This window comes from Babylonia areolata, chromosome 3 (genome assembly GCF_041734735.1).
Source record: "Babylonia areolata isolate BAREFJ2019XMU chromosome 3, ASM4173473v1, whole genome shotgun sequence".
NCBI classification, from domain to species: domain Eukaryota; kingdom Metazoa; phylum Mollusca; class Gastropoda; order Neogastropoda; family Buccinidae; genus Babylonia; species Babylonia areolata.
In genome coordinates, this window is record NC_134878.1 from 6,740,166 (window position 1) to 6,756,633 (window position 16,468).

At 39.8% G+C, this 16,468-nt stretch overlaps 1 protein-coding gene across 5 annotated transcripts in view; it reads right to left on the bottom strand.

The window, feature by feature from the left end:
• Nucleotides 1–223: 223 nt before the first annotated feature.
• LOC143279688 (ELAV-like protein 1) overlaps nucleotides 224–16,468 on the bottom strand; it is a 34,907-nt gene continuing 18,662 nt past the window's right edge. For 3 of the 5 annotated variants that reach the window (XM_076583787.1, XM_076583782.1, XM_076583785.1), the window contains 4 exons: nucleotides 11,328–11,431; nucleotides 9,642–9,795; nucleotides 4,687–4,930; nucleotides 224–2,934 (listed from right to left, as the gene is read on the bottom strand). In XM_076583787.1, coding sequence (XP_076439902.1) covers nucleotides 2,565–2,934; nucleotides 4,687–4,930; nucleotides 9,642–9,795; nucleotides 11,328–11,431 — 872 coding nt within the window. In that variant the 3' untranslated portion in view covers nucleotides 224–2,564. Of the gene's footprint in view, nucleotides 2,935–4,686; nucleotides 4,931–8,911; nucleotides 9,066–9,641; nucleotides 9,796–11,327; nucleotides 11,432–16,468 lie in introns of all 5 variants that reach the window. The other 2 variants (XM_076583783.1, XM_076583786.1) reach the window with 1 other exon arrangement.

A 16,468-nucleotide genomic window follows, 5' to 3' on the forward strand; every position in this document is an offset into this window, starting at 1 on the left:
ATGACCATTTCTTAACGACTGGTGTTCCATTTTTATCAAAGCTAAACTGCGTATGCCAGTAAAAATGGAATATACATATTTCTCCATTGATTCAACAGATTAAGTGACAATCACGAGGAACAGAAAGGAAAAGACAAAGCGAGAATGAAAAGGTAAAAAAGAAAAAAAGACTCAAAAAACCAAACACGACACATGCTGAAGACAAAAACAACAAAAACGCAACTGAAATTGAAAAGAAATTTAATATGAACCACAAAAAACCAAAAATGTATGACCAAGAAGACAACCAAAGCAAGAAGAATAAGGACAGTACAATAAAATACTGAATATACATATAACAGTTGAGCAGTGATGAAATTGCTACGTGCACTAGAAACAAAGTCCCATAATCATTCATAAATTATGCCTTTACCATATATTCACAAATGTTAAGAGAGAAAATGCTCAGAATTGTTAACTAAATGAAAATACACAACTAAAATCTACACTGTATTGAGAATAAAGTTACAGTCATGGACAAATTATGATACACTGGAGAGGGGGAAAATAGGAAAACCATGAGTCTCCATTAATCGGGACAAAATAAATAAAACCAAGCAATGTCTTCAATCATTATGCATAATGTGACAACAACAAAACAAAGGAAATTACGAACAAGCGACAACTGTGGGTTTGTTGTTGTTGGGTTTTTTTTATGCGTAAAGAAATTAAACTAATCAAAGGAAAAAAAAATAGAAGGGGGAGCAAAAACAAAGAGGTTTTAGATTCTGACCCCAGAAACCAAAAGAGGAAAAAAAATACAAAACTGAATTGCATGTTACAATGTACATAATAAACAGAACAAGTTGGATCACAAACCCAACCATTATGCATCAGTCAGTTGAAACCAACATTAAAAAAAAAAAAGGTGCTTCAACTGTGCATTTGTTCTGTGGCAACCTCATCAAAATCTGTATCCGAACAGACACACTGACTGAGGACCAGCAAATATGATGCAAGACCAAGACAAAAAACAAAAAAAAAAAAAATCCAGAAACATGTCCCCACACAGACAAGCACACCACCATCCAAATAAATTATAACTGTCAGCATTCATATAAAAATAACACCATTACTCTTTCATATCATCGCTCAGCCTGATGCAGTTGGGTCCCAATCTTTCTTAAAAAACATTCACGTTGGGAAAAAAAAAAACCCAAAAAAACTTAGTAAAAATTAGTATTAGTGCTCCCTCCAGAGAATGACATATTACAAAGAATAATTTGATTTACCTTTCTGTTGAATGATGGTAATTAATGTCGTCCCACTGCAGAAAACAGTAGCAGGAACTGAGAAGGTTTCTAAAAAAAAAAAAAAAAGCATAAGAGACACACTTCTCCAAATTGTATTTTTAAATGTGCATTAAAAAATGTTAAGGACTGATTTTTGAAGCTTCCAATTACATGACTAAATTTTGGAAACCAACTGTTTTAAAATCTGCTTCACCCAAGTGTTACATGGAGTCTTAATAGGGATACAGCCTCCCATACTACCCATCACCTTCATAGGCAAGGTGAAACTTGAGCACAGTAACCATCTGTATACTTGTCTTTTGCTGACAATTTTTTTTAAATGTTGCTTTGGACCACCATGCATTTATCTCACACATTCACTCTTCCCTCCCACCCTCTCCCACCAATGAAACCAGTTATGAATGGCTGATTTTTGCAGTTTTTTCATTGGCTGAGGATGAAAGTTATGTATTCTCATTGGCTGGGTGTTTAACTTCTCACTGGATGACTTTGCAATGAGCTGTGCACAGGTTTGCAGAAAAAATATCAAGTATAAGCAAGCACACTAGGAGGGGTGGAGGCTTGTAAATTGCAATACAATAAAACCAGATCCAGATTTAAATTTTACTGTCTTTATGTCTTGTCTCAAAACTCACCGTCTTGTCTGATAAGTTGTTGCCTTGGACTACTTCACATCTCTCTGTGTCAATGAAACTAGTTGTGATTTCAATACAATGAAACCAGGCCTGATTCAAAAGGCTGTCCACTAACAAACACTTGTAGCTACCATTCTGTGTCAATGCCAACGGCTACAGCTCAGACAACACTAACAGAAAAATGACAATCATGATTCCTACCATGTCAGGGCCAAAGAAACTGGTTTTACTTTCCAGACAGCACTAAAAATGAAAAAAAAAAGTCTTGAATTTGCATCATATGTGGTTGTCCTGTTTAACACACGCATAAAGTGTATTTTATCCAAAGCAAAAGAAAAATAAATTTGAATATCAGCTTCATCACTGGCTTAAGAATGACCAAAAGGCAGCCATCCCTACCATCAGATGATGACTAAACCTGGAAAAGATGGATTTCACCATGAACAATACTGCGTTTGTTTCAAATAATGTAGATGTTTTAAGTTTGTTTGGGTTTTTTTGTCTGTTTGGAGAACATTTCTTTCTGTTCTGCTGTGATTGTTGTTTTGTTTATCTGTGCTACATCAGCAGCTCAACTGCTCTGTGGTTTGTGTTTGTTTCCTTCCTGTACAGTCTCTGTGCCAGTGGGGGGGAAAGTCTACTGCTTCCGACTAGTGGCTTTGAAGGAGACCTGCAGCACTCGGTTGCCTAGAGTGAACCCATTGAGATTCTGGATGGCCACCAGTGCTTCCTCGTAGTTGGTCATGGTGACAAAGCCAAAGCCCTTGCACTTGCTGGAGGTGTAGTCACGGATGACCTTGACGCTCTGCACGGCTCCAAAAGGTCCGAAGAGCTGCCAGAGCACCGAGTCCTCAGTGTCGGGCGCCAGGTTGTAGACGAAGATGCACCAGCCAGTGCTGTTGAGGGGGGCAGGTGTGGTGGTGGTGTTGGAGGCGGCGGTACCCGCTGTGGTGAGGGTAGGAGGCAGGATGGTGTTGGGGAGGATGCCTGGCTCCAGGGGAGAGTACCTGTGGATGGAACAAAACAGTTGTTTCAGCAAATCACACCTGTAAACTTCACATCTGCAAATCAGCTGTGTTTACATGAAACTACTGAGCAGCAAGGAGATGAAAAAAGAAAAGAATAAAAATTAATTTAAAATAATTAAAATGTGGGAAACATTCCTGGCCTGGATTTTCTTACCATATTCAGACCTGTTTAACTTATATTTGTGGTTTATGTATTGTTGTAAAAAAAAAATTTTTTTTTTTAAGTACTTCTCACAATTGTGTACTAAGCACAAACAGCAATTCACTAACTTGCACGTACACACCTGTATTATTACAGATTTCACTGTTATCATTTGTACTATTACTTTTGAATTTTATGCTCAACTGACCACTTGGGGCCAACTTAAGCCCGTTTCTGGGAGGGGTGGGATTTTGTTGTTTTTTGTTTTTTTTATTTCCACAGCAAACAAACATGCAGATCCAAAGAACAATGCTGCACAGGTACATCCAGACAAACAATATCAAGAACTGACAGATCCAGTAAGACTCAACTAGCAGAGGTCAATGTTAATTTTTTTTTCTGAGAGCTGTCATGGCTTTCTGTCTAAAATTCTGGGGGCCATTTGGCTATTTCCAAGGATCAAGCTTAGGAAAAGAAGAAGAAAAAAAGAGAAAAGAAAATGCTGTCTTAAAGTATCCACATCATTTGCGTTAGTATGTGTGTGTGTGCAGTGAAGGCATTCTGCCATTCACACTGATTATGTGTGAGCGTAAGACAATGGTGAGGAGTGACAGAAAACAGAAACTCACAAAGGTTGGGACACAGTTCCAAAATGGGAAGATGGTACAGATAGCTGTTGTATCTACATGGTGGTTGCATGAAAACAGGGCTTTCCAAACTACCCTTTGATGTGTCTTACCCAACAACAGAATTAGACTTTCACTCCCCACCCCTCACCAACCTTATTACCTCTACCTCCATCCTTTCTGCAATTCCTATTCTGTCTATGTAAAAAGATTGGGGATATGTATTTGGAGGAGGGAAGACAGTGAGTAAGAGGGGATGAAGGGGTGCACAGGAAAAGGTGATGAGGATTGTGGTTTTCATGCTTGTGGTGATTTGAGTCAATGATGCCTAACCTGTTTTATTCAGACTGACATGTGACCTTTTGACTGCAAAGGCAGAGAGGAATGTGAGAAGAGAGGGGGAAAGTATGACAAAGAAAACATAAGCGCCACTGAGCAGATGTCTAAGTAGAAGAGGTGGGATGAAAGTGACAGTGATTTTAACAGCTCTGGGAGTGGGAAGGGGGCGAGGGTGCGTGGGTAGGGAAATGGGCACACCCTGTCACTGTGTGTTTGTGAATGCCCTCTTTGACTACAGACTGGGATCATTAGCAATAGGCGACACTGTCATTTCTCCGCTTTACTGTTGTGCCACCATAACTTTCTCATTCTAATAAATCCTCTGGTTAGCCAAAACAATGTTTTTCCTGCCAATTCTAATCACATCTATTTTTGTGTCCTGGCATACACTCCAGGTCAAACGTGTGTAAAATTAAGCTAAAAACGTACTGTTGGTAAACAGGTCTATATCATGGCTTACCTATACGGGTAATAACGTTCTTGTAAATTAAACGAAAGAAAAATAATTTCATGTTTGTTTGGGTTTTTTTCAGAACAGTCAGCAAAAGATAAAAACATACAAAAGCGATGGGGTGGGTGGGGAGAGGGGTGGGTGGGGTGGGGGGCGGGGGTGGGGTTATATACCTAAACCTGCTGGTGGCCGTGGCATGGTGGATGGGTCCGAAGAACCGACGTGTGGGTGACAGGTAGGTGGCCAGAGCCAGAGGAGTCATGCTGGCCAAGTTCTTGTTGGAACTGGGAGAGTTGGCAAACTTCACCGTGATGGGGTCCACACAACCTTCAGGGATGTGATTGTTCAGCTTCTGGATGGCCCGCTCGGCCTCAGTTCGCGTGTCGAAGCGAATGAAGCCCACTCCTTTGGACAGACCTGAAACAGCACCAAGGGCGTCAAGGTGCTTCTGTCATTGTCTGGTGCCAGAAGGGTTTTCGGGGTTTGTTGTAGAACTGATACTGCACAGCTTACTTTTAATATTTATAGATAAATGGGTGGAAGTAATGATTATTAGTGTGACTGCAATCATTACAGCCCTAATGCCTTGACTCTTAAAGTCACTATCACTCTTAAAAAATATATTAAAAAAAAATTTTTAAGCATTTTTATTGACATATTCTACAGTTTTTACCAAATATACCTACTAAGTTTAGTTATCAGTGTTTTGAAAGAAACCACAGCTAACTGTTAAATATTTTTTTCATTCACAACTGGCTCATGTAATACTTCTTTAACTTCTGATCAGATGGTGATCAGCATTTCAGACAAAACTAATGAGAATTTGTTTCAGAACTGACAAAGAACACCTTGCCAGTAACTTCTTTTTTTTTTCTTTCTTTTTTATTGATTAAATTAATGTTATTCACTTCCTTTTGATTCCACTACAATCCTCCCCTTGTGCATGTTTTCACTGGGGCTTTTTCTTCCATTGTTGTCCCAGATAAAAAAAAAATTAAAAAGGGGTTTTCAAACTTATGTCCAGGGGCACAAGTGTGTTTTGGTATGTATGAGTACATGCACACATTAGCATTATACATGTCTTACGTTGACAGTCAAAAAAAAAAAAATCATATTATTCTCAGGAAAGAAATATAAATGTGGTATTTTAACCATTTATACTATCACCCCTTACAATACTAACAAAGCACATTTTCAATTTAACAATTCATTAAAAATAAATTAGTAATTGTTGCAACAGTTCATTAAACATAAATGTGAAACTGTTATTCCAAAACACTGATACTGAACCATCAAGTCTTCATAATTGATACAATGAAACTTGTTTTTAAGTATGTGAAGATGCTCCTTGTGATACATGGATGATGCACAATCATTCATTTTCCAAAAATAATCAAACACTATCAATATTCTTGTTATCATTCTCAAAACATTAAATCTGACAACTGTATCAACAGCTCTAAAATCAATACACATTTAAACTCTGCAGAGAAATGAACAACCCATGTTAATTAACGATGGCAACAGAGAAGAGAAAGCAGACAACCATTTCAAAGCACACATACACAAGTCCACACAGTAATAACCACAAGCCAACATTTTCATTATGTACACATTACAAGGTTGTGACAAACAGAAAAAAAAAGAATACGCAGGACACCCACAGAAACACATCAAGCATTAGCAAAAGGACCATCATATTTCAAAATTATGGTTAACATGTGATGTCTGATGTTTGCAAAGTATACCTTGTATGAATATTGCCGTGGATGAGTGCAATAGCATACTTTCAAACATGTTCTTTTCTTCTGGTTTTCTGTTCTGCTACTTTGGTATCAACACAAGGCCCACAATTATGCAGCATGTACATAATGAAAATGCTTCACTTTCCGAGTCACAGGCGAAAGTACTAAAGTGCACGCTGAACTCTGATCAACCAAACAGAAAAAGAATACAGACGCCATGACAACACAGACACAGCAAACTGCTTGCCATTCATGAGGCCGCCAAATGGTTGTTTAAAGATGTATCAAACTAGTTTCTCTTTTTTTTTTCTTTTCTCTCTTAATGCCATTACTCTAGAGACACAGAGAAACAGATAGGAGGTATGAAGAGGTGATGGAAGGATGATAGGCAGGGCTGTTTTCTCACTTCTCTCTCTTCTCAGAAAATGCAAAATGACTGAAAAAGAATAACAAAATGCAACAATCCATGGGAAATTCTCTAACCAAAAACCAAATCATGGATGGGCAACACATTTTATTTTTCTTCCTTAAAAATATAAAATTTGCAAAGCTGCTTATACTGTTGAAACTAGTGGCAATAAGCTTACATTTATTACACCCCTTGACTTGGTCAATGTGACGTGTCAAAGGTTCAACCATTGGCATAAACAGTAGGAAGAGGACCTTGGGACGACGGTCCACACAGTCCGCAATCAATAGTGTCAACAGGCAGCAGCTGGGGCTTAACCCTTTCGTAGTCCAACATCAATAACTGTGTTCCTTCACACAACTGACACTGGTGTGGAAGTCACTTCAATGGTAACTTTATACTGGTCCTCGCCAGTGACTGGGAGACAGAAAGAAAGATTGGGAGGGAGAGGAACGGGGGGTGAGGAGAAGGGGGGGGGGGGGGAGCATATCTCAGGACAAACTGAGGAACTTAATATTTTTGCGTTTCTTACACATTTCCATGTCGAGGAATAACAAATGTTTCCCTGAACCTTTGATCCTTCTAGTATCCCCACCCTTGAGCCTACCCCTTTCTTGCCACGGTCATGTCCTCATGACTGATTGATTGATATGGATACTTATACAGTGCCTATCCTTGGTCAGAGACCAAGCTCAAAGCGCTTTACAAACACGGGGTTATTTGCACAACAGGCTGCCTACCTGGGCAGAGCCGAATGATGGCTGCCACTGGGCGCTCATCATTCGTTTTCTGTGTCATTCAGATTTTACGTGTACGACTGTTGTTTTTTTATTTACCCCACCATATAGGCAGTCATACTCCATTTTCAGGTGTGTGCAAGCTGGGTGTGTTCTTGTTTCCATAACGCACCGAACACTGACATGGATTACAGGATCTTTAACGTGTGTATTTGATCTTCTGCGTGTGTATACACATGAAGGGGGTTCAGGCACAAGCAGGTCTGCACATATGTTGACCAGGGAGATAAGAAAAATCTCTACCCGCCGTCACCAAGATTCGAACCCAGGATCCTCAACACTTAAACCATTCAGCAATTGCGCCCAATTGCATGGTCAGACATGCATGCGTTTCCACACTTGCAGTAAGATTATTCTTCATCATGCAATACAAACGGGACCACAGTGAACATGTCAGCAGCACTTGATTTACCAGAAATACTGGTACGGTCTCTCCTCCAGCTAGGGATACTGTCTGTATTCATTAAATGTTTGCTAATAAACATCACTGGCTGAGAAAATCCATGATCAAGTCTTACACTTACATTTCTGTCTAACAAAAAAAAAAATATATATATATCAGCAAATTTTTCTGATGTGAAAACTGTTTCCCACGGTCTATTCTTCAATGTCCAATACTGCTAAATAAATGAATAAAATGATGCTAAAGTTTAAAGATAAAAGTAATACAATCAACTGAGAAAAACACCATTCGCCTTTTCATTCAATCTTAAGTCTTCCCCACACATTCTCTTACATTTCTGTGAAAAGATGGTGTAAAAACATCTTCCCTGAAGGTTTCACTATATCTGTAAATAAGTGCATAACTACGTGTGTGTGTGTGTGTGTGTGTGTGTGTGGAGTGTTCAGAATGGCAGCAGCATGACAGACTAAGAAAGCAGGGTGTTCCAAGACTCCCGACAGCGTGTGCTACACACAAGATGGAACATCAAAGTTATACCACACTGACGGTGAATCAACAGCCAACATGGACACGGTCCGAAAAGAGTATCTCATGCAAGTTAGTTCAGAGAATACCTTGCTTGAAGGAAATAAATGGGGACACATGTACATGTGAAACAGCAGAATCCAGAGGTAAAAAAAAAAAAAGGGGGGGGGGGGGGGTGAAAAGAAAAGAAAAAGCTCAACTGAACTTAAAAAAAGAAAATAATGCAGATCCAATGCTTAACAAAAACCTACAGTTACAAAGAAATACATCATTACAATAAAAACCTGAACTTTTGAAAAACTTTCTCCAACGAACAACGAGGTAGATGCTAACTAAAAACAAACCAATGCAACAAAGATTGAAGAGTTAAAAAATAAGAAAAAAGAAAATAGAAACAAAATAAAATGCTCAACTGTTGTGAAAGTTCAAAGGCACAAATAAAAAACCAAACAAATATCGAAAACAACTGACCGATCATGCATTTAAGAAAACAAAAACAAAAAGAAACCAGATTCTGACCTGTGTTTGTATCATAAAGAATTCTGGATGTAATAATCTTCCCACACTGGGAGAACAGTTTCTCGAGATCCTGTTGAGTCATTGCCTTTGGCAAGCCGCTTATATACAAGTTAGCACCCTTTATACTTTCACTACTGGGCCTTGCGTATGACACCTAGAAAAATGTGTGAAGTCGTGTGAGTAAAACGTTGACACAGACATCAAAACATCATCATATTCATCGACACTTTTCGATACATCAGTTGCAGTCTTGTTGCTGGGACAGATTTTTTCCTTCACTTTTAACCAGCATAAAACATGCTCAAAAGTTACTGTGATTTTTTCCTCTTTTTTTTTTTTTTAACCATCATCAACATTAAAACATTTAACAATCATTACAATTTTAGAGCCCATTTGCTTTACAATTTCAAGAGCAAAAAAAAAAAAAAAAATTTCCAAAGGAAATGTTAGGATTTGAAAATGAAACTGAAGGAGTGGAAACGAATCAAATCATAATAAGGAAAACCAATTCAAATCAAAGCAAAGCATGACAATTTCCCTCTGTGGTCAAAATGGGAGATGGTAAGGGGAGTACGAGATAACAGGTAAGGAATATGCTGGATGGAGGATTATAGGACAGCTTGGTCACACTGCACCAAGAGTTGGTCTGATGTATCAACAAGTGTTTTGCTTGCAGCATTTGCTGCGGACTGTTGGAAGGTGAAATCAAAATGTCAAAACATGGCAGTACCTGTCGTTTGGTCATATAGAATTCTTGATGTAATGATATTCCCGGACTGAGAAAAGAGATTCTCCAAGTCCAACTGTGTCATTGATTTGGGCAAGCCACTAATATACAAGTTAGCTCCCTTAATGCTCTCACTGCTTGGTCGAGCAAAAGACACCTGAAAATCAACAAAGACTTGTAAAAATGCAAAACAAAATGGTAAACTGATATGGACAATCAGGACAGACAAAGGATCAGATAGGTTTGAGGGCAACTGCTAACTAAAATGAGACTGAGGTGAAATAATCAAAGGAAAACTGCAAATAAACGTTAATAACATAATAGTAAATTCTGGTAAAAAAAAAATAATAATAATAATAAAAATAATAAAAGTGCAAGAGCATTTGCAGCAATTGCAAATTTCAACTGAAAAGGAAACTAGTTATTTGGGCATACTGTATGTACTCTAACACAATCCCACCCTATTAAATACTATAACGGAATATAAGTTACAAGTAATTCAAAAGGAACATAATGTGTTCATGGATTTTAAAACATCTCAATGATTGAAATAAAAAAAATAACATAATACTATAATACTGCCAGTCTATCTTGAATTTCAAACTGAAATATATGAATAAGAAATTACATTGTAATAGATTTCAGGCTTTCTGTGCATATGACATGCAAGCAATAAATGCATGTAAGATATCAGTCTCATTTTATTGAATACAATCTTTGTGCAATGAAAATAGTGAGATGGTGATCAAACGTTGCAGTGTTCAAGCACTTTGTTGCCACTTTTGTTTAGCTGTGAAACTTGGCACAGCTTTAGCAACCTTTTTTAAATGAAAGGGTTCCTTCTGTTTGATGATACAAATGATAATGACCATCGTCAAGTGGCCAAAACAATCTAGCAATCAACGATGGAGTTAAACAAGAAAAAGAAAACTCAAGGAATGTCCATATCATTACTACTTGTGGGAAGAAAGGGAGAAAAAAACAAAACATAAATGGTATCCCACTATAGGAACTTAGCCCTATCTTTAGAACTCAAGGCCAAAAGCAAATGCAAATAAGACATTGTTATCACACACAAAGAATACAAATGAATCAGTTATCAAATCATGAAGGTCAAGATACGAACACAAAATCAGTATTACAAAAACAAAACAAGAAATTTCAAACTAATTATGACATGTAATTCATTAAAAGGAAAATAAATCCCATCTCTGAAAGCAACTCCCAATAAAAACCCAAGAGTACCAAAAACATTTAAAAATCATTGACTATTTGGACTTGGAGTCTTAGTGCCATTCTCAAACAATGGACTGATCATTCAGTTTTTATCAATATATTTACCTACTGCTCTCAGTACATGATTCTTAACATATCAAACAAATCTCAATCAAACATATTAAACTTAACACAGAATGACCATATAAGAATATCAATGTTCAAAGGGAAATCTCTAAAAGTATCCAGATTTTTAATTCAGGCTACATACCAAAATCAGAGCAAAAACCAAAAGTACATTTACGATGCAAATAGACCCATAACCAACTTAAAAGAAAACATACACTAAATCAGTTTGATGCAATTACCAATAAAAATGTTAAGGCTAGTGACACAGAACAGAAAATTAAAGGTTATTGACTACCTTTCAATATGGAAAGAGACAGAAAGGTTTAGCAGTACAGGAGAACTGACCTTGATGGTTTTGTTCTGCAGTCGCAGACCGTTGAGAGTCGCCACTGCCTTGTTGGCGTCTTCCGGCCGCTTATAGTTGACAAATCCGTACCCCAGGCTTTGGCCTGAAGACATACAACACAGCATGCCTGTTTCTCTCTACCTCTCTTTACGAGTGCATGCATATATATGTGTGTGTGTGTGTGTGTGCGTGTGTGCGTACGCGCGCGCACATCCACACGCGTAAGTGTGCGTAACTGCATTTCAATTATTCAATTCTTTGTATGGATTTTCATGGAAAAGAACTGTTTTGTTGGTGTTTTTTTCTCTCTCTCTCATTTCTAACTGGTCCCTTTGAAGACGCAATACTTTCTTTTGCTTTAAACTGATAAATACATGAATTTTTTGTGTGTGCTCTTTTTATTTCTGATGGCAAACTTTAGAGCTGAATTGCTTCGGAATAGCCACTTTTAACAAAGAAAACAGAAACACCAACATAATTGTTTTGAATTATGTTTCACAGAACATTCCGTCCTATTTTTTTTCCACAAAAGCCTGATCATGCGTGTGTATATACAAACATACATGTTAGGCAGGCAGGAGTGCCTACCCATTAGTGCATGCACAAAATTAAGTGAGGGCGTGTGCATGATTCTTTGCTGTAATTTTTCTGGAAGATGCCTTGGGTGCATCCATTATCAGATCAGTTATCGTGAACACAACATAATTATCTCCTTTCCTTTCCAATAGCTAAATACACAAAAACGCACTATCCTTTTTTGTAAGACTGGCAGCCATTTTGCATCATACTATTTTCTTAGACAAAAAGACAAAGTGTGCGAAACTGTAATTCCATTCAAATTTCCTTTGCATTATAATATGAAATGCCAACAATACTCATTTCTGGGTGCCTTCACCCTCTACCTCTCCCTTCCCACTCCACCTGGTAATCTGAGTGTTGTCAAAGCAAAATAATCATAAGAACAGATCTGTGAATAGACCGAAAGCCATCACTTTGTACAGAGATTCAATATGCACGGACTGAAAACATGCATGCACACATGTACGTACAAGCACGCACACACACTTGCAAGAACACACATGTACACATATGCACGCCCAAGTGCTACCTAAGTTTCCTGTTCCTTCCTTTCTGTGCATTTCAGCGCATGTCTTATTCATCAAAGCAAATGGCAGAAATTGACAAAATGGAAACTTAAAAAGTCCACGCAGTGCAGACACAAAGACAGATTTTAATTGTGATATATTTCAGCACGAGATCTTCACTGTACAGAGGTGGGTAGACACACAAATTGGACACATACTTAAAAGATCACATGAGAAAGTTGGGCAAGGGAATGATGAGGGTGACTGTGGTGGGAGAATGGTGGAAAGTACTGGGAGGATTAGGCAGGTCTGCCCCGATTGATGTGTTATGTAAAATCTGATTTTCACAACCAGCCAACATGAAAACTAACCAGCTGGAAAACGTTTGTCCAGCTTGACTCTTCTCCAGGCCCCATATATCTTCTGTGCCATCCAAACCCCACACTCTTTATCCTTCTACAGCTTGGTAACACTCTAATTTGTTTATACATCATTATGTTCCCCTTTAATTTTGTGACATGTATAATTATGCCTGCAGTGGTTAAAAAGTCATAAATGACAAACGGCTTAAAACAACAAGCTAAGTGGTTAAAAGCCGGTCTGAAATGACAAACTTTAACTCACTCAGTACGGCCAGTCCTCTCTTCTCCTCTACACAGACCCCTCGGATGTCCAGTGGGTGTCTGAATGACCCAACCTTTAGCTTCCGTCGTCAGAATTGTGGTATTCTTTGTCAACATTCACCTCTTCAATATAAGAGCCTTCCGCTTGCAATATTTTGATGATGGTAATTGGGGTGAAACGCTGTTAATGTCGTCTCTTTCGCCGTTCGTATGGAAAGAGTTAAACAACAAGCTGAGTACGCGATTAATCCTTACCCCTTTTCTTCACATCTGCGCTCACTCTCTCTGTCTTTGAACACACACACACACACACACACACACACACACACACAGTATCACTCAGTGACTCAGTCATTCGAAAGAGGGCTAGAACGATAGCGGCAGCTGTTGCTGTCTACCATTTCTTTTTTAACAAACGCCGTTCACGCCAGCTCTCCCAGACAACCACATGCTGGTTCATTTCGACATAGTTCAAGCTCCGCCGAGAGTTCACGAGGATCTATCACTGAATGTCATGTCATCATGAGGCCACCCACCCAACCCTTCAACAAAGCAAGCCGGGTCACAGGATCACTGAATGAATCAATCACAGGATGAATGTACACAAAATATAGATATACTACACAGGTACACCGAAGAACGTATAATTATGTCTGGGAGGAGAGTCAATTGAAGGACAACAGTGTAAAGTGACCAATGACAATCATCGTAATTTCACACTTCACATGTTGTTATCACTGATGCACACACACACACACACACACACACACACTGACACACACACACACACAGAGTTAATCATTGGCTGGGATTCTCTCACAGGCTGTGCTGTGCTGCTGCGGCACGCATAACGATCATCATCAACTTCAAAGACACGTCTAGACAGCCTGGGTTCCTATGCACCACGCTGCAATGAGTGTGGCTGCGAGACGCGTGATGTTGTGCTAATTCACTCATCATAGACTGTGTTGTTTTTTCCCTTACCCCTTTCAATGCAAGTGTAAAATATGATGTCTGCTCTCTGAGATGTGCGAGCTCTGCTGCCTATCTGTCTGACTCTGTGCTGTGCCCGAAGCATGAGACTACCACATTATTTCTCACTCTGTGTGTGTGTGTGTGTGTGTGTGTGTGTGTGTGTGTGTGTGTGAACGCCTTTTGCCTTTAATCAAGCAGAGGTACAAATCATATGGGACAGAACATTGAAACTGCAAGAATGCTTTCCGCAGAGATAAACACAGCAGAGACAGATCATGCAAACAATTAAATCACACACACACACACACACACACACACACGCACACACAAACGTGAGCGCCAGTGTCCTCTATTGCCTCATCATCATCATCACCATCATCATCGGACAGGCTTACTGGCATTCTATTCAGTATCATCCCGCTCACAACAGCACTGACTTAGTTGGCTGCACTGTCGGTCACAGGTGCAGAAAATTCATCATCGTGACTCAGCCATTCCCACATACTTCCTACACTGCTGTGAAGGCTGGGTCAGACCTTTCGCTCATCACTCACGTAGATCGGTCGTACATGTAATCGTGCGTACGTGAGAGAGTGGGGGAAGGGTTTTGGGGGGCTCGAAGATGAGGGAATGTTGGGTGTATATGAGCTGGTGGGGAGGGTCGATGGTATATGAGGTGTCTGTGTGTGTGTGTGTGTGGAGGGGCGGGGTGTGTAGGGTGTGTGTGTATGTGGAAGGGGTATATGAGGTGAGTGTGTGTGTGTGTATGTGTGTGTGTGTATGTGTCAGTGTGTATGTGTCAGTGTGTTTGCCTGCGCCTTCAAAAGTGTGTGTGTGTGTGTGTGCCGCATGCATGTGTGTGGCGTGTCTGAATAAAACGATTTTAATAACGTTTATGGCAACCGAACGTCGGAAGCAGGGGCGTGAAAGCAGTAACATCTGGTAATACAATGCTGGTGTATATTGTGTGGGGCGTATTTGTGTTTAGCGTGTGCGAGACGGAGAGTGGGCGTGACAGCCGGGAGAGATCAGTATCAGTATCAGTAACTCACAGAGGCGTCACTGCGTTCGGTCAAATAAAATTTTATATAGAGAGAGAATCCTGATATGCGTGTATATCAATGCACGCACAAATGAGACACACACACACACACAGGATGACTGTACACAAAATATAGATATACTACACAGAGGCACACCGAAGAACGTATAATTATGTCTGGGAGGAGAGTCGATGCTTGTCACTGGTCACTTTACGCTGTTGTCCTTCAAACAAGCTGTTGGGTTACCGGCTGCTGGTCAGGCATCTGCTTGGCAGATGTGGTGTAGTGTATATTGATGTGACGAAAAGGGGTAAAGATTAATCGCGTGCCCAGCTTGTTGTTTTAAGGACACACACACACACACACACACACCACAGAGAACTGTAACAGACCGACAGACATAGTTACAGTATGGCCTGGAAATTAAATAAAAACCGGGAAAAACGCGCATGGTAATCATTCTACAGGTGCATTTGCGTGTAGAGCTGCCAGCAAAGAATATAACTTTTTTGTTGCTGTTGTTGTTGATCGATTGGTTTAATAATATCGCACTGAATCGCGCCAAATGCTGTAGACTGACGAGTTATGTCTTCAGTTTAGCTGTGCCCTATGTATGCCCTGCTAATACAAAGTGGCGATTTCATTCTTATCGACAGTTTGCCTCCAGCAGTGCACAGTACGTGCTTGTACCACGCTGCAGCACCAATAGCACGTGGCAGCGTACATAGTATTCCGGTGGACCAGACTGTACAACACGAACAACTTGCAGACAGGCCTTCCATCACAACGGCGGCCATCTATCGTATCTCCCTTCCCTCCCTCCACCCCGTCTACATGCCGTTATCACTTCCCCAGGTGATAGGCCACGTGACGTACTGCTGCTAGCCAGCGCCACCTTGAGCCTTGCTGATGGCCCCGCCCCCGGTTTGAGTGCTTCTCTCTCTCTCTCTCTCTCTTGTGGATACTTCATTAAATGTGCGTGTTGTTGATTCCGATTTCCATAACTTAATGGGAATAACTGAATCCACACAGGTATACACTTTCTGCTTCTGACTGTGTTTGTGTCTGTCAGTCGATCTGTATCTCTAGTCTCAAAGTTCCGTTCGCTGTGTATCTGAAATTAAAATTAATTTTGCTGGCAACAAAACTATTCAAGTTGAGAGAGTGAGAGAGACACACAGAGAGAGTACCACCTATTTCATTCACAATAATACACACTTTTCCACACACACACTACGCATCAAAACCCCAAGAGACGAGGCACCCGCCTAACGTACACCAGTTGCACAAACAAACATACTGAATCACACGAAATCACCCCTGAGAGTACTCCCATCTTCCCTTCATTATCTGTTCCGTCTGCCTGACTCTTCACCCTTATCTTCTCTCACCTTCAACCCCATCCGTGCACGTC